General features: G+C 49.6%; 1 protein-coding gene and 1 long non-coding RNA gene across 6 annotated transcripts; one reads left to right on the forward strand and one right to left on the reverse strand.

Annotated features, from left to right (window-relative positions):
• Positions 1-49: 49 nt before the first annotated feature.
• MYBPHL (myosin binding protein H like) lies at positions 50-13,842 on the forward strand. 5 transcript variants are annotated; one of them, XM_070607804.1, is made up of 10 exons: positions 50-177; positions 532-717; positions 8,771-8,859; positions 9,420-9,615; positions 9,847-9,986; positions 10,094-10,289; positions 10,390-10,526; positions 11,539-11,725; positions 12,559-12,603; positions 13,752-13,842. In XM_070607804.1, the coding sequence occupies exons 2-9, from the start codon at positions 573-575 to the stop codon at positions 12,567-12,569; spliced, it is 1,101 nt and encodes a 366-aa protein (XP_070463905.1). In that variant the 5' UTR covers positions 50-177; positions 532-572; the 3' UTR covers positions 12,570-12,603; positions 13,752-13,842. The 5 variants fall into 5 exon arrangements, with proteins under 5 accessions (XP_070463905.1, XP_070463907.1, XP_070463909.1 ...); XM_070607806.1 differs by having other exon boundaries at positions 10,130-10,289; XM_070607808.1 differs by having other exon boundaries at positions 63-235.
• LOC139081603 (uncharacterized) lies at positions 10,108-16,901 on the reverse strand. Its single transcript, XR_011536733.1, has 2 exons — positions 16,762-16,901; positions 10,108-11,920 (listed from the first exon to the last, which is right to left on the reverse strand). It is a non-coding gene; the product is annotated as an uncharacterized lncRNA (long non-coding RNA).
• Positions 16,902-17,231: the final 330 nt, after the last annotated feature.

A 17,231-nucleotide genomic window follows, 5' to 3' on the forward strand; every position in this document is an offset into this window, starting at 1 on the left:
ACTAGTGGGGAGGCGGAGGGGGTGGGGACAGACCCTATAAAGGTCCAGTGGACAAGACTTTACAACGCACTGAATGTCGGAGCAGAAAGAGAAAGGGCAGTTAAAGGGGTGCCTGTGAATCAGCTAATCCTGGGGCCCCTTTCTTTGAACCTGAACCCCCTGTTGGATGAGCTGGAGGTCAGAAGCCAAGATGTCACCCAATCCTCCGATAGAAGCCAGAAGTCCCGTTTGGATGGTCTGTGCATGGGGGTGGGGGCCTGCTGTTTGAGGCTTCAGCTCTCCCCTCCCTCCCTAGTGCTGTGTGAGGGGTGTCATCTCTCTCTCCCAAGATAACAAGGCCACCTCTGCCTTCCTCCTGGGGTTATTCTGGGCTGCTGTCTGATCCCTCTCTCTTCCCCTAGCCCCTGCTTCACCCTTCTGCTGGGAGTAGCTGGGTGGAGAAAGGCCAGCCCAGTTACATAACCCTGTGGCTGGGACCCTGGGAAGCCAGGCCAGAGAGCAGGTGCTCAGCACCTCCCTCACCACCAACAGTGGAAATCTTCCGCTGGAGCCCAGCCTCAGGGTGGCCCAGCATGGAGACAGCCACATCTCCGGAGGTGGCCTCGGGATCCTCACTGAAGGTGAAAGAAGCCAGGCCAGCTGATGCTGAACGACCCCAGGCTTCACCTCAACAGGGGGCCGGCAGCCCCGTTCCCCAGCTCCCGTCCACTATAGAAGGTGACTCCAGGGGGTTGGGGAGGGTGGAGAGGCCGGGTGGCGGGAGTTGGGGAGGATGTTCCTACCACCCTGACCACCTCCCTAGGTTTTTGCAGAGCTAAACGGCCTCATGGTACTTAGGGACTGGTACTTAGGACAGAGAAGCATTCACTGGAGCCCCCACCTCCTTCCTTGATGGATTCTTACCTGCTGCTCAAGTGTCTCTGCTGGGTTTTTGTGGCACTTTCCAGTGAGTGGTGTTTGTGGCACTTTACCTTTAAAAAATATTGTGACAGGGACTAGGAAGACTTGCTATATTAATGCCAGTCAGGAAGGGAATGAGGGGTGAGATGGTGGCCGTCTGGGTAGAAGAGGGAAACGAAAAGCTTATAGCAACTGGGAGGCTAAGGGGTGAACAGCCCATGACACTGCCTCTCTGGCGGCAGTGCCACGGGACCAGGACCTACCCCAACACCCCCAGGGCACCCACAGAAGCAGAGCCCTCTGGGAGAAGCATTTGGCTTCTCCTCTGTGAGCCTCTCGGGAAAGAGGCATTTTTGAGCCAGGAGGTGCTGGGTGCCCCTTCCAGGCCCAGGTTTCCTGGCCAGCAGCGCTGCTGCCCACCCCCAGCTGACCCTGGCTGAGGCCTCTGCACTCACAGCTCTGGGGGGTCTCCTGCTGCGGCCAGCTCGACCGACCAGAGGAGGAAGGCAGGAGCGGCGTTCCCTGCTCCTACGTGGTCACAGCAGAAGCAACCACGGGGGCTGCATTAACTGTTTAAGACAGTTACTGCACAAAGTCTCCGCTTTCAGCCCCTTGAAGTCTGAAGAGCAGAGGGCGCGAAGACCACAAATGGGAAACCCATGGAATCACAGGGCGGGGAGAGGGAGAAGGAGAAGACACCACCTAGATTCGGTTCCCAGTACTGCCTCCAGCAGCTCTGTGACCTCGGACAAGCCAGTCAACTGCTCAGTTCCAATGTTCTCTCTGTAAAATGGTGATTAATAGTATCTACCTAGCAGGGTAGTTGAAAGGATTGTTGAGATAATCCAAAGTGCCTTGGAAGAGGCCCAACCAAGATGTGAACAGATAATCAAATGTTTGCAGGTCCTGGGTGAAGACTAAGTGTTCTGCCTGCAGATAGGGCCGTGCAGGGCAAGTTCCCTGCCTCTTACCATCCTGAGGGAGACGCTGGGTTTTCAGAAGCTGTTTGAATGTCAAAGGCAGAGAACCGGGGGAGTTCGTCCCATTGAAAAAGAGGTAAGGGGAGCAGAAGTTGTGAACATATTAAGTTGGGCCAGCTTCTCCCCGAAAAGGCCCAGGGAGCAAGTCACAGGCAGAGGGAGAAGGAGAGCTGACCCCCCGACTCTCCTGGTCTCCATAAAACGCTGGGTTGGGTGCTCATCTCACCCACACTCTGCCCCCTGGCTGCAGAGGGGATGCTGTGGGTAGCCAGGTCCCACAGGTGCAGCCTGAAGAGCCCTGTCCTCGTGTGCAGCAGCTCTGGACCTCAGGGCCACCAGCACCCAGTGGCTCAATCCAGTGGCATCCCAGAGATCACTGGCAGTAAGGATTCCTTGTGACACTTTGCAAAGTGTGTTTGCGTCTGTTATCTGCTTGGAAAAAGAAGACATTAATTCAAATCCTAGCTCTGTCCCGTGACCCTGGGCAAGTCAATCCACCTCTCTGGGCTTCCGTTTTCTCATCTGTAAACTGAGAGGTTGAACTAAATCAAGATTCTTAATCTTTTGATGAATATGGACCCCTAGGAAAATCTGACGAAAGCTGTGGACTCTTGCCCCAGCAAATTTCTCAAAAAAGTTCGGGGAGTTCCCAGAACCCCTGAAGTCCATCCAGAGTCCGTCAGAGTGGCATGGACCTGGACTAGACGGCCCCTACATTCCCTGTGAGCTCCAAGGACTTCTTCTTCCTCTTAACTCCTCCTCTTTCTTATGTGGAGCAAGGGGCCCTGTGGCAAGCATGCGAGAACGTGCGAAATAGAGCAGGCCTCAGAAGCAGAATTAATTGGTGACATCGAAATAAACTGAAACAGGTCAACATTGAGCTTTTAGTCAAAAAAGCCAGCTACTGGGCTAAATGAGCAGAAGGAGGTGGCCGCCACTGGGAAACAATTCTCTGTCTCCCTCAGCACTACATGGAGGCACTGTGTCCTGGAGGCCACACTGGGCAGGGGTGGGAGGAGAGCTTCCACAGCGGCGAGGGGCTGGGGGACAGGCTGCATCGCTGACCTGGAATGACCCTGAGACCCAGAGGGAGGGCCCGTCTGCTGATTCCAGCATAATAACTCCAACTTCCTGTGCATCCTCTTTCAATCCAAACTGTTCCGTGTCTTCCAGGCTCGCGAAGTTGAATTCCATGCCTGGAAGTGACCTTTCTTCCTTCCTCCCACTCTTCTTCTCTCCTTTCATCCCTTCCTCCCTTCCTCTCTTCTCTCTTCCTTCTATAAATGTTTATTTTGTGCCTATTATGTGCCAGGCACTGTTACAGAAATGAACAAAATAGGCAAAAATAATTTCCCTCGTGGAGATTGCTCTCTAGTATAAGGAGAGACAGTAAATAAATATACAGATAAAATAGATAATATATCAGTTGGTGATAATGCTATGCCAAAAAAAAGTGGAGGAAGATAGAAAGTGCTGGAGGTGGGAAGCGTGCTTGCTGTTTTAAAAAGACTATTCAGTGAAGGTCTCATTAATAAGGTGATATTTGAGCAGCAACTTAAAGGAGATGAGAGAACAATGCATGCAGATATTTGGGGGGAATGTTTTTCACGCAGAGAGAACAGTAGGTGCAAAGGCTCTGAGGCAGGAGTGTGCCTTATGAACTGAGGCCGCTGTAGCCGTAGCAGAGTGAGGGAGAGAATGGTAGGCTTGCGGTCAGAGCAGTAGCAGGAGCATTGTGAAGACCGGTTCAACTCAAACAGATGGGCAGCCAGTGCAGGGTTGTGAGTGAGAACTGACATGATCAGGTGTAGGTTTTAAGGGTTTTTTCTGGCTGCTGAGTTAAGAACAGGCTCTAGGCAGGCCTTAGACACTAGCAAGATCATCAGCTGAGAATGAGGACGAGGGAGAAGATATGGAAGTTTGAGAGGAGGAAGGGGTGCAATAGTCACCCAGGAGAACAGGAGATTGAGTGAACTAGGGAAGTCTGGTGGAATTGCCAGGGTCCCTTTGGAGTTAGTGGTCACTGATAGTGGCCATTGACTTAAAGTCAGCATAGTTTTCTATTTTGCCCCAGTCATGTTTGGCTGTGCAGATGCAGACACTGAGTGGATGGAAAGTATTTAACTGGGGTTGGGTATTGCTAGAAGGATGTCATGAAGTGAAAGCGGATTAAGGGATTTGAGTGGGTATGCAAGGGCGTGAGTATAACGATGAAGTGATAACATGAGAGGGTGATGGAGAGTGAAAGGTGGTAGGACAATGGAGCAGAGGTCTCAGAGGTGCTGAAGGATTGCTGGTATTGGAGCATTAGAGGGAGTGAGCTGAGGGGTAGAGACTATTCATTATGGTATGCTAGTTGATGAGACAAATAGGCCTCAGAATTTAAGCCTCAAAAACAATAGATGTTTATTTCCTACTAGCGAAACAACGAAAAATAAGTGTTCCTCCTCGGCAGATAGTTCTCCAAGCAATGGTGCAGGGACCCAGGCCTCTTCCATCTTGTGGCTCTGCCATGCCTTAGGGCCCCGTGATCATCTGCATTTGGCTAGCAGAAGGGGAAATCAAGAACTCGCTTGTTAAAAACCTTGGCTCAGAAGTGATTCTCATTGTGTCCACTCACATTTCACTGGCAAGAACTGGTCTCATAGCCACACAGCAAGGCGGTGAGCCCCTTCTCAGAGGGAACTACACTATGGAAGCGATCATGTCAGTTTCGGTGGGCTATTAGCCATCTCTGTCATACATGTGGTGATGAGAGAGTGGGATGATAGAAATTCAGATTATAGAGGATTTGTAGTTATCGGCCTACAGAATGACCAAAGGCACCAGGGGCTGCCGGGAGGACAGAGCCACCAGAGGAGGGGTGGGCACACAGGAGTCAGAAGGAGAGGTGTTGAAATCAGCAGGAATCGTGCATGGAGCAGTGTTGAGAGAGCGACAGTGAGCTCGGGGCTAAAGCCAGCAGCACGAGGGGAAGACTATCACGGGTCGGGGCAGAGGTTGTGACAATCTCCTCAGAGAAGCGTGGCCTATTTCCATGTCCTTTTATTTTTTCTGACCTCAGTTTCATGGTCTTTAGGGAGGTGACACTCTTTTCCTTCACAAAGTGCTTCTGCAGTTACCACACTCCTTTCCCACCACACTCCTCCAGACAGATTTCTGGTAAGGCCAAGACCACATCCTAGGCATCTGCTAATGTTTCTCTAAGAAATGCTGGTACTTTTTGGATCCCTGGAAATCTCTGGTTGTGTCTCAAAGCCATAGCTGGCCTTGTGCATTCGCCCTCTTTTGGTAACCATTCACTCATGCAGGCATGTGCATACACACACACCCCCTCACATACATGCACACATATTCTCACACACACATACATTTACACACTCACACATACACTCATACACACGCACCCCCCCTCCACTCTTCAATGCATCTGTCTTGTTCCTTCACTCTCCGAGCCATAATTAATAACCTCACTCCACACTACACAGCCCTCAGGGAGTTACTGGAGGAGAGTCTTTAACCGCCTGAAAGGAAACAAGGAGAGGATATGAACAGTTACTTCCTGCGAGCACAGAATAAGAAAATGGCCATGAGCTTCAGCAGAAGAAAATTAAGGTAGAATTAGAAGGCATTTTTTAATCAAGAGGAGTCGAGATCTTTGGACTTTAAGTAATCTCCCTCTCTACTAATTTTTAGAAAGAATTTGACAGCATTCTGTCTGAGAGAAATACAGGGCTGAGAGCAACGCAGCTCAGAAGCCAACGGCTCTCAAAGGACTTTTCAAAATGCCTTTTCCCCAAGACTCTACAAAGGGAGGAAACCGAACTGTGGCTGTCGCCAACCTGGGCTTAGAAACTCTGGGATCTGCTTCAGGGCTCCAGTCTTTGGTTCACAACCCTCCTGAGGAGGAGAACGACCTTGGGCATCAGGGAAAGCCATGTTTCCCCAAGGTCAGTACAATTAACACCTTACTTGACTGTGGAAGTGTGAAAAGAGATGCCCCAAATGAGCCCACCTATTAACATTCTTCCCAAAGGGTCAGATTGCTCTTATTTGCCGGGTCTGAAAAGGAGGCCTGGGTTGAGCTGGGAAAGAGCTTGCTGCTGCCCAGACACCTGGAGCTGTCAAACACTCTTCTGTCATCTTCTGTCACCTCCCACACTGTCAGCTGCTTTAGCCTCAGACCCATCCTCTGCCCTCCCTCTGGGGCCTCAGAGCCTGCTGAGAGCAGAATCCTCGCCTACTAACCCTCAGAGTCAGAACATTCTAGTAACTTAAGTCTGTCCCCTATCGATTCATTGTCTTGTCAGGGAATCTCACTTATAAGTGAAGAACGGGCACAGAAGCCCTCCAGGGAGGGAGAGACCACCATCCTAGCTTTGGCCTTTCTTCTCTGTCTCTCTGCCCACACTGGGGTCCCGGCTGGATCCCATTCTCCTTCTAATTCACCCATCTTAGCTTATGTTCCACATAAACCTATTTCTTTAATTTTTATCTTCAGTTCAGGTGAAACCATGCTAACAGTTTTCCAAGGTGTTTCTCTGAGAAACAAAAGAAACACTAAGTGGGAACAAATATAAGCATCACAGGCACCTATCTACAGAAGCCCATTTCCTACCTGAGGTCTAAGCAGAGCAGGGCTCACTTGGCACAGCTTCCAGGTATGACGGCCTGGGCTCCTTTGCTCACTTCAACCTTTTCAACCCTTGAATGTGTCCTTCTGCCTCCCCTTCTTTGCCTCCTCCCTCCAGTGGGGAGATCGCTGTCAGAGCCCCGACTATGGTGCCCAGTCCCAGGTAAGTGGACCGATACGCCACACTCAGAGAATGGTCCTTCAGACATATGTTCCTGGACAGGGAGGCCGGAGTCCTGGCGCCAGCACAACTTCACAACCAGCCCTGAATCTTCGGCAAACCTGTTTTCTCTGTCTGAGCCCTTTCCTTCTCGTCTTCTCCCTGTTCTGGGTGCTCATCAAGGTCCTTCGTAAGTCATACATTCTATAGGCAGAGCAAGGAAGAGCAGAGTCGGCTTCTCTCCAGCCCTCTCCCCAGCAAGTGTGAAGGGTTATTTCCCCACCCAACAGTGGGGAACCAAGCCCAACAAGATGAGGTTTTAACCCTCCTTTTCAATCACAGCCTTTTTTCTCAGAAAACCCTTAAGTCATATCCGCCTGTTCTCAACTCCTTGGTCGCTTGCCAAGATGGCCACAGGAGAGGAACACATCACACAAACACTTCTTCTGTTCTTCACGCCCCGCCCCCTCCCAAACTGCCAAAGTCGAACAGAGGGCAACTGGAGCAGGGTCATTTAGCTGCCTGGGGCCTGTCGCTGCCATGTTCTTGCTGAGGTGGACTGGCCCTGAGCAGGATGGGCGCTCAGAGCACCCGAGGCCTCAGATCACTCAGTTCCTGCTTTGTCAGGGGCAAGGTGTGGTCTAAGACAGCACAACCCAGGTGACAACATAAGCCACACAGCAGAAAAGGAAACCAGATCAAGTGGATAGCGCACGTTGCATACTTGTGGTATAATCATTTACAAAGGCCAAGTGACCTCAAGATCGTAGTGGGGGCCGACTATGAGAGCGAAGTTCCTGGTCTCTAAACAGCGGTCTACAGATTCAGGTGTAGGCAGAACATAGTAGAACCTCCATTTATTTTATTTTAAATTTCACCATTCAAAATTTCGCATTGTGTAATGTACACGTTTAAACAGTTCAATTTATAAGTAACATACATATGTTGGGGTGAAGGCTCAGGAATGTATTTACGGGGAAATGTATGTTATCAAAATGTTTGGAATCCACTATCAAGCAGTTGTGCTGTTTGCTCAGTTGTGTACTGGGGTGGAGTTTTTCCAACTGCTAGGAATGAATTGTAGTGGGGAGACCGGGCAGCTGGTGGGAACTGAGGTGCTGTCACATTCCACTTAAGACAACAGCAGCAGGGGACTGTCTCTGTCTGAGAAAGGAGGAGACAGGAGCCCCAAGAAGGCCAGAAAACTGTGTTGGTCTCAGCCAGGCCCCAAGAGAACCCAGGTGGAATGTTTGCACTTTCTCAGCCAAGGCAGCCAGAGGCATCCCAGAGAGGAGAGAATTACACATGGTCATTCTCCAAACCTTAACTCAGCACTTTCCTGCGCATCCCTGTCTTCATCCTGGAACCCAATAAACATAATCTAATCACTCTTCTCACTGGAACAAGCCCGGGAGATCAAGGGGAAGTGAGCAGTGGACCTAATCTTTCCCACATTCTGTTTGTACAAAGTGATCCTCCGCAAGCTGGAAGAACGCTATGCAGGCGCCCAAGCAGGGCTGCCATGCGGAGGAAGGAACCCAGAGGCCAGCTCCCTCTGCAATGACGTCAGTGCTGGCCTAATGGGTCCAGGCTGTTGACTCTGCCTGCAGAATGGAAAGCTTTCTCCTCGAGCCTGGCACCAAACTGGAGAGCAGGGCTGACACTTGGAGGTCAGGACTAGCATTGAAAGTGGCCTTGATAAAAGGAGTGTTGTTAAGGACAAATATAGAAAAGGGATGGAAAGACAAATCACACAGATTGGACTGGTCTGTGTACCAACAGAAAAAAAGAAACCTCAATGATGAAAGTCAGTAGTTGAGGTATAAATTAAAAGAAGTAAGCATGAGGCTCGCACTCCAGGGCTCTTTCTGCCAAGAGTTTAACACGCCCTAGAGCATCCTTCAGCCAATTGCTCATCCCTAAGTCCCAGCAAGATGATGCGGGCAATCTTCCCATTCCCTAGGAGAGGACTTGATTTACTGAGAGATGCCTGGATCACCTGCCCACGGAGCACAGCTGGACGCAGGACTCCCCTGAGCTCTACTCTTCCTACCACAGGAGACTCACCACTCCCTGTTCTCTCCCTCCATCACTCAGAGCACCCCAAGATCTGGCTACCTCGGGCCCTGAGGCAGACCTACATCCGCAAGGTTGGAGACACCGTGAACCTACTAATCCCGTTTCAGGTGATCATGCCAGCCCCACGCTGGGTCCACTACTGCGACCAGGCCAGGGTTTTGATTTGGAAACAGATACCAAGAGTCCTGGTAGCAGTGGGGCAGTCGTCCTGGCCTTGAATGGAGGGGGCTGTGTCACTAGGAGTCTGGGGCCAAATGACCCTTCCATCTGCACTCCTGAGGGTGGGTTTGGGTCTGCTCGGGTCAGGCATGCCCCATGTGATGCGGTGAGGCTAAGCCACGCCCTTCAGTCAGCAGAGATCTGTGAGCTCTCACTTTGGAGGGCCCTTGGGAGTTTGGGCAGCTATTATTAGTCCCAGCTGCCCTGGGTGTCCATGACCTAGACTTTCAGAGGGCAAGAGACTTAAAGCCATCCCCCTTTCCCATGATCCTAAGGCTGTTGCTGAAAGACGGAAGTCCCCTGGGAGAGTTCACCAACCTCTAACTCAAGGAATTTGCAGCTGCGAGTCAAGTCACCATGTGGACCTGTGGTGGATCTGACCTCTACCGCAGTAGGGAGGGTTAAGAGGCCTCTTGAGGATACTCACAGCCTTATCCCCATTTCTCAGGGCAAACCCAAACCTCGAGCCACGTGGACATGTGATGGCTGTGCCTTGGACGCCAGTCGTGTGAGTGTGCGGAATGGGGAGCGGGACTCCATCCTCTTCATCCGAGAAGCCCAACGTGCAGACTCCGGTCGCTACCAGCTCAGTGTGCAGCTGGGCGAGCTGGAGGCCACCGCCACCATTGACATCCTGGTGATTGGTATGGTGAGGGGAGTGGGAGATGGGGTGGTCCTCAGAGTCTCCCTCTCCAGGCTGAAGAGGAGCCATCGCAGAGAGCTGGGGAAGCTGAGGTGACTCCTTCACACTGAGTGTGGGACACAGTCTGGGGTGAAGGCAGGGGTAACTAAGCAGAGCAGGGGAAGGGGCACTTCTGAAGTGATTTCCATGCATGTGAGTTGTACATGCCCACTGCCATGCTTGGCCCTTTCAGAGAGGCCAGGCCCTCCTCAGAGTATCAAGTTGGTGGATGTTTGGGGCTCCAACGCTATCCTGGAGTGGACACCTCCCCAAGACACAGGCAATGTGGCACTCCTGGGATACACGGTGCAGAAGGCTGACACAAAATCTGGGGTGAGGCCTGGCTGGGAGGGAGGGAGGGAGGGAGGAATAGCACATTCTGGAATAGGGCTCTGGTAGCTCCATGTGGTGGACTGAGGGGGAGTGAGTTCACAAAACAGGTGTCTCTTTCATGGCATCTTCTTGGGACCCGGAAGCTATGGTTCACAGTACTGGAACGTTATCATCGCACCAGCTGCACTGTCTCCAAGCTCATTGTCGGCAACTCCTATGCATTTCGAGTCTTTGCTGAGAACCAGTGTGGACTCAGTGAGACAGCCCCCATCACTGCCGACCTTGCCCACATCCAGAAAGCAGGTAAGGTACGGAGACCCTGAGCTGGGAAGAGTTAAGGATAAAGGTTGCAGAGGGATGGGGGTCCCAGGCTCTACAGCATTGCCCTTCTTGGTCCCCTCAGCTACTGTTTACAAGACAGAGGGGTTTGCCCAGCGAGATTTCTCTGAAGCCCCAAAGTTCAGCCAGCCTCTGGCAGACTGCATTACAGTCACTGGCTATGACACCCAGCTCTTCTGCTGCGTCCGCGCCTCTCCCAAGGTGAGTGGGGAGTTCTATGGGGTGGCTGTGCTGTGCTGCTTCCTGCTCCCACGCCAACCTTAGCTACACTGAAGAGCATTCTAACCAAAACATTTGTTCACGTCACCGTCATCTGCCTCCTCCACAGTAGGTTATGAAGGAGCCGTCAGGGCACTTGGAGTCCAAGACAGGCTGATGTGGATAATGTTCCCAGCTTTCCTTTTAGTGTTTGTTCATCTGAAGATGTCACTTTCTGACCTGCTGGCAACTGGGGATGAGCTTCAAAGTTGTCTCTCTGGCAGGGGTGGTAGAGTCCTGTTGGATTCTCCTGATTCACCCTCACGCCTCCTCTGATCGGGGCCATGCACATGTGAGCTGCCTAGAGTTGAGCTTTTGGCCACAAACCTGAGCAAGGATTTCTGTCTATTCACAGTCTAGTCACTGTACGCCACACATGGCATAAAATACCACCAACAACCTTTACCAAGTGCCTTCTGTGTATCAGCCCTGGGCCAGACCATCCGGGGATAACATCTCAGAAAGAAAATAACAATAAGCCCACTCTAGAAACTACTTTCTAACCAGAGGGGACAGGAGCGACTCCTAAGGCAACAGCGGGAATAGAACATAAATGATTCAACAGTGTATATACAAAAAAGAGGAGATCCTGACACTAGGTGCTTATGATCCACGGAGGGAGCAGCACAGAACAGAAGTCATCACCTTTCTTCTCGTCAGGAACTCTTGATGAACAAGGCGAGATTTCAGGTGCTTTCCAACCAAAAGAAGGAGGGTGGGAGGCTGTTGAGGGTCCTGGAAGGGGAATGTCTTCCCAAATGTAAGGGATGAGGAGCTATCCAGAAGGCTGTTATCTTTGCTACATCCCTGTACCACCCGTTCATTAAGCACCCTATTCCCCCGCTCTTCCGGATGGTGTGTCCCTCAGCCTTGTAGGCAAAGAGTCCCAGAGACGGAGCCCCAAAAGAACAACTGCTCTTACAACTCCTGCTGCCCCCTCATCTTTATCTTCCAGCCAAAGATCATCTGGCTGAAGAACAAGATTGACATCCAGGGCAACCCCAAGTACAGAGCCCTCACTCACCTGGGAATCTGCTCCCTAGAAATTCGCAAGCCTGGTCCCTTTGACAGGGGCATCTGCACCTGCAAGGCGGTTAACCCCCTGGGGGAGGCGTCTGTGGACTGTCGGGTGGACGTGAAAGGTAAGGGCAGCGCTCGTGCCTTAGGGTGCAAGCATCTCCTCTCTCCCCAGCTGGAAAAGTCGTTGGCAGAGACCCAGCCTCCACGGGGAAGGGCCTGGTTTGCTTCCTCCTTCAGGTCCCCTCATCACTGTCATCATCGGGATGTACTTGAGGAGCTGCTTTGATGGTCCACTATTTCATTTCTCTCCATCAATTCTGTAACACGGGAAGAATCGCTATTTCCATTTTGCAAAGGAGAAACCTGAGGCACAGGGAGGTGACTGGTTTACCCAACATTTCCAGTGTTGGTTGAGGAGCTGGCATTATGGTGGAAAGAGCCCATGTCTCCTGGGCCTCACCCAGATTGTTTTTCTTTAAAATATGCAATCTTCTGAATCGATTCCCTCTGGGGGACTTTCCCCTCTGGTTTGTTAAAAGGGAATATTGTACCTCCTCTCTATCTCTTATAAAGTACTCATTCATTTATCCATTCCTGTCACCTTGTTCAGAGCTCCATCGTTGCATTTAGCATATTGTTTTATAATTGTCTATTTCCTGATCTGTTTCCTCATTAGATTATGGGCACTGTGAGGGCAGGGACAGTCTCATTCGCCTTTGTCTCCCCAGGGTTGAGCCCCATTTCTGACACACAGTGGGCACTGTCTAAGTGCGTGTAGCATGAATCAGGAGTGAATGGGCCTTTCCATGTGCTGCTCTTCCCTGTGCATGGACTCCTAATTAGCACCATGGACTCTCGAAAAACCTGAGGAGTATATCCCTTCCCAATGCTCCGAAAGAAGGTTTCCCAGAGATTTCCGAGATGTTAACATTGAGAAATGTCTGAATTCTTGCAGCTCCTCATTGAAGCTCCCTAAGAGGACATGGCAACTCTGAGGAAGGTAAGGAGAGAGGGACAGGGGTCTGAGTGAGATATTTCATGTTTGTGGCTAGTGTTGTTGAGTCTGAGATAGCTATGCATCCCTGAGTCTTTCAACCATGCACTCGCTGGTGACCACTTTTCTTAGTAAGCTAGTACAACCTTCCCTGTGGAGGGAATTTACCACAGATGACGTCTACTTTTGTCGCATCTTCTATCTATCTGTACTCCTCAAGCTGATGATAGGAATTAAACCTAATGGTCCTCTGAAGAAGAGTGACAGCATCTAGCTAATTGCAAGGGGATTCTGTGGGAGGGAGGTGGGCAGGTGCTAGAAGAAAAGGTGTCAAGGGAACAATCAGGAGTGGAGGATGGATGAGGTTACCTTTACCTCATGGCGGCAGCATGGAAGAGGAGAGAGGAAGCTGCTCCTGTCAATTAAGTGTTTCTACCTCAGCATCATAAGCATGGTGAGAAACAAATTAGTTTGCTTGTTTTTTACTTTGAAGTTTATGGATTCTTTCCCTTCCAAGAGAAGAAAACCACCATCATCATTGCATGTCAATAATAATTGAACATGTGGGTATGTGGTCCCAAGCAGCACATCATTGGCAAAGGGCAACTCAGTTCATCATTTAGAATTTGACAGTTCCTTCATATTCTAAATCATTCACAGCAGAAATGTTGTGTACAAACTGGTGAGTGAGGTGAAAAAGAAGCTCAGGAGAGAATTAAGGAGAACTGGTTCCCAATGTCTCCTCTGCCCTGGAGCTCCCAGCTGATGAAAATTGAGAATGAATTCCATTCCAGAAGCCATTATTTAAGCCTATCATTGATATACAGCAAATGAAAACCCTACGGGATGCATTAAAAGCATAGACTTCTCAGGAGAGCTCTGTCTGCCAGCTGGCCCTCAAAGCCAGCTCTCTCGCCATCCTTCCGTTCCCTCTGTGTTAATGTTAACGTCGTGTTGTGTTGGTGTTGGCCTTGTTAGTGTTAGCTGCCCTCCTACCTCTCTCCCAGCCAGTGCCCAGCAATGAAGCAGAGTAAGTAGAGAATTCATAGCACAGGATCCAGGGACCATAAAGAGGGATTGCCTCAGCATCCTGGATGTGCTCTGGCTGTTTGCTGTTATGGCCACAGCAGACCTTCTCTTTTCTGTGCTTCCAGGAAGCCTGATTGTGCTGAGATTGTGTTCTTGAGGAGCTCCAGTCCAGTGCCTGGTTTGGACTAATCTAAATAAATGTGTGCATCCTCAGTGCATAAGTGTCCATCTGTTTGAGCCCTTCTACAAGGGAAAACCATTTAGAAAGTTGGAACCTTTAGCCAGACTGTATGAAGTCTGTGGACCCTCAGACTCCTCTTTCTCTTCCCATATCCACATTCTCTTCCACAGAGGTTTCTAACACTGTCCTTTTCTCTAGACAGTCTCCGACAGAGCCGACTTCAACTCTGTACAGGACTAGGTGCTAAAAGATGTTGAAGATCACTTGCTCTCTTCCTCTGTGCTCTTTCCAGTATAAGCTGGAAAACAGGATGCACATCTATCATAGAGATGCAGACAGCAGGACACATAAATATGAACATAGCTAATTAAAGACAGAGTACTAAGACTTGAGGGCTGGGAGATACTGAAGAAATTGGAGCAGAGTCTCATTAAGCCCTGGGGACACAACAAAGGTGAGGTGCCCTTGCTTATATGTTTTCATTCTTATAACAAATACGATATTGGAGATATTCTGTAATGGAATCTGCACAAGATAGAAACAATTCCTCCCATCCTAGTATGGGCATGGTGTTCTTCCCATCAAGATTGAGACTCTGTATCTCCTCTCCTTGAATCTGGGCTGACCATGGGACCTGCTTTAACCAAAAGAATGTAGTGGAGGTGATGCTGTGCCAGTTCTGGGCCTAGACTTTAAGAGGTCTAGTAGTTTCTACTTTTGCTTTTGGAAGTCAGCTCCCACGTAAAGAATTCAGTAGAATTATGAGAGGCCACATGGAGCACAACCAAGCATCCCAGCTGACAGCCAGCACCATGACCCTAGATGTGTGTGGCCATCTTGGACCCTCCAGCCCTAGTCAAACCCAATCTACTCCTTGTAAAGTGGAGACAGGTTGTCCTTGCATAGCCCTGCATGAGCACATGAGTGGTTGCTGCTGTTTCAAGCCACTAAATATTGGGGTGGTTTGTTACACTGTAATAGATGTCTGAAACAGCCTTCTATGCATCAGGCACAGACCCTCAGACTTTATCTCTTTCAATCTTCATTTTACAAATGAGGAAGTTGAAGCTTATAAATTGCTCCAGGTAATGCAGCTGGTAAGTAGCAGAGCTAGGATTTGAACTAGTCTGTTTGACTTCAAGCCTCCTCTATTTCCTCTCATCTCTTTTACCCAGTGACCCTCACTGCAGTGGGTCTGAGCTGGAATCAGGAGTCTCAGAAAGAAAAGATTTGTAGGAGTCAGTAAGTATTAGGCAAGGTTTGGAGGAGGAAGGGGATGTGTTTTGGCTGAGAAGAGTGTTCAGACCAAAGGTCTATTTTCAGTTGAGGCAAAGCATCTATTCCAGCCTTTCTCAACTGGTGTTCTAAGGGAATTAAACCCCAGTGTCCCAAGGCATCCATTGTACGTCATAAATGCACTTCTTCCCATGCATCTAGAATGTTACTAGTTATGTACCATCCTTGGGAAAACTGAGAAAATAGTCACACAAATCACTTGTAGGGTCTAACGCGCTTGTGGAACGCCTGATGAGAATGTTGGAGGTGGGCAGAGTCCAGAGCCAGCTGGTCATGTACACACTGGCCAGGAGGCCTCCCTCCAGCTGAAGCAGGACCTAGGTCAGGAAGGAATGAAATACTCCCTTAGGACTATGATGCCCTAAGGATCAGTTAGACCTCAGGCCTCAGCCCGCAGCTCCATGCCTCTGCTGTTTATTGAAGTATTCAAGGGCCATCCCTTAAAGTTCATATATTCTCAACCTTCATGGTGAAGGAGTACAATCATCTTCAGACTGAACAAGACCTCAAGTCACAGTTAATCTTTCTGCATTCAAGGAGAAGTGCACTGGAATCCTTAATTTTTTCATTTATGCATTCATCACTATGGAGTACCTTCTGAACTAAGGCCTACCATGTGCCTGGGAGGGGGAGTAATTTCTTCATTAATTCACTTAGTCATTATTTATCCAAAATCTTAACCACCTGTTCACATGTACCATTTTGGGGTTGAGCTGAGGGGGAAAAATATTTCCCCAATTCGTGGCTTTATGCTGAGTGAAGAATTCTTATGCCTGAAGTCTACATTTTCTGGCCTTGTTGTCATTTTGATGGAGGAGAAAGCAGTTTCATTGCCTTTTTTCTGCTACTGCAACAGCTTTCAAAATCATAATTTGGTATTGGAAAACTGGAGATGAGTTTCCTTAGGGGAAACTAGCTTTCAATTTGCTAAAACTGCCTCCCCTACTCCCTTGAAGGAGGGTGAAGAAGTAAATACAGAGTTTCCCTCCTCCTGCTGCTCCTAGGGGAAGAAGGAATGCAGTTAATGAGCAGCTTCTTTCCCTCTGATCTCCCTTTGCCGGCTAGCTGCCTGGAGACAGGGAAGCTGCCAGGGTGGTTTCCCCGCTCCATGGAACCTGAATCCTATAAGTAACTAAAATTCCACTTTAACCAGCAAGCCCACGGAAAAAGAGGAAATTCTCTTCTCTCTGCTCTTCCTCACATAAACTCACAAGTTCTGGGTCTCCCATCCTTTCCCTATCACCCACCAAATTCCAAGACTCCTTTGCTTCCTGTGGCATTACAATAACATCTCACTCCTGCAAACCTCACCACCTCCACTTCACAGCAAAACACTGGGAAGTAAATGAAAAAGCCTCTAAGAGGCCAAAATAATGGTCATAAACTCTAGAGACTAAAGCTCAGGCTCTTTGTTTACAAGAAGCTCTTCCGCCATTCTTTTAGGGCCTTTTAAAATTTTTAGAACATTTCTGTTAACTGATGGCCCAGCCTATTCACAGGCAACACTTGGAAACAACAAAGAGAGAAATCCCTAATAAGTAGGCTTACGCGTTTTACAAACATAGCTTTTGGTTTAGAGGTAGCAAGTTACAAACACCCCCTGAAAAGCCCCTAACACACATGGTACAAAACTTCTTGTTCATACGTAGCCTCCTAACCTTGTAACTGTGCCGGGCACGATCCTCGCTTCATAGATGAGCGAGGGGTCAACTACAGGCGCCGAGAGGTCAACGATCCTCCAGTCCGCCTAGCCTGCAAACGGAGGAGTCGCGGTTTGAATTTGAACCCAGATCTCCCTGTGTGAAGAGTCCGTTGTTTTCTTTACACCTTGGTGCCTCACGTTCCGAATGTTCTTCCTTAAAGAGCTGACGGAAGACGTACTTCTTAGAGAATCTCGATATACTGAAAACATAAATGTTTTGGTGCTTCCGTAAGTTGGTAAAATCACAACTGGGCAACTGTGGCAAATGCGGCGCTTGCATATGCAGGGAGCCCAAGGAAACAAACTTCTTCAGGCAGAGGGTTAGTTTTGGAGCCGACGGCCGCAAGGAGGGTTAGGTACCCCCAAGCCAGTCCCCAGGGCGGCTGGAGGCCCGCAAACCCGGGAGAAGCAGGAGGGGGCGGGGAA

This window comes from Equus przewalskii, unplaced genomic scaffold (genome assembly GCF_037783145.1).
Source record: "Equus przewalskii isolate Varuska unplaced genomic scaffold, EquPr2 ChrUn-13, whole genome shotgun sequence".
Taxonomy (NCBI): Eukaryota; Metazoa; Chordata; class Mammalia; order Perissodactyla; family Equidae; genus Equus; species Equus przewalskii.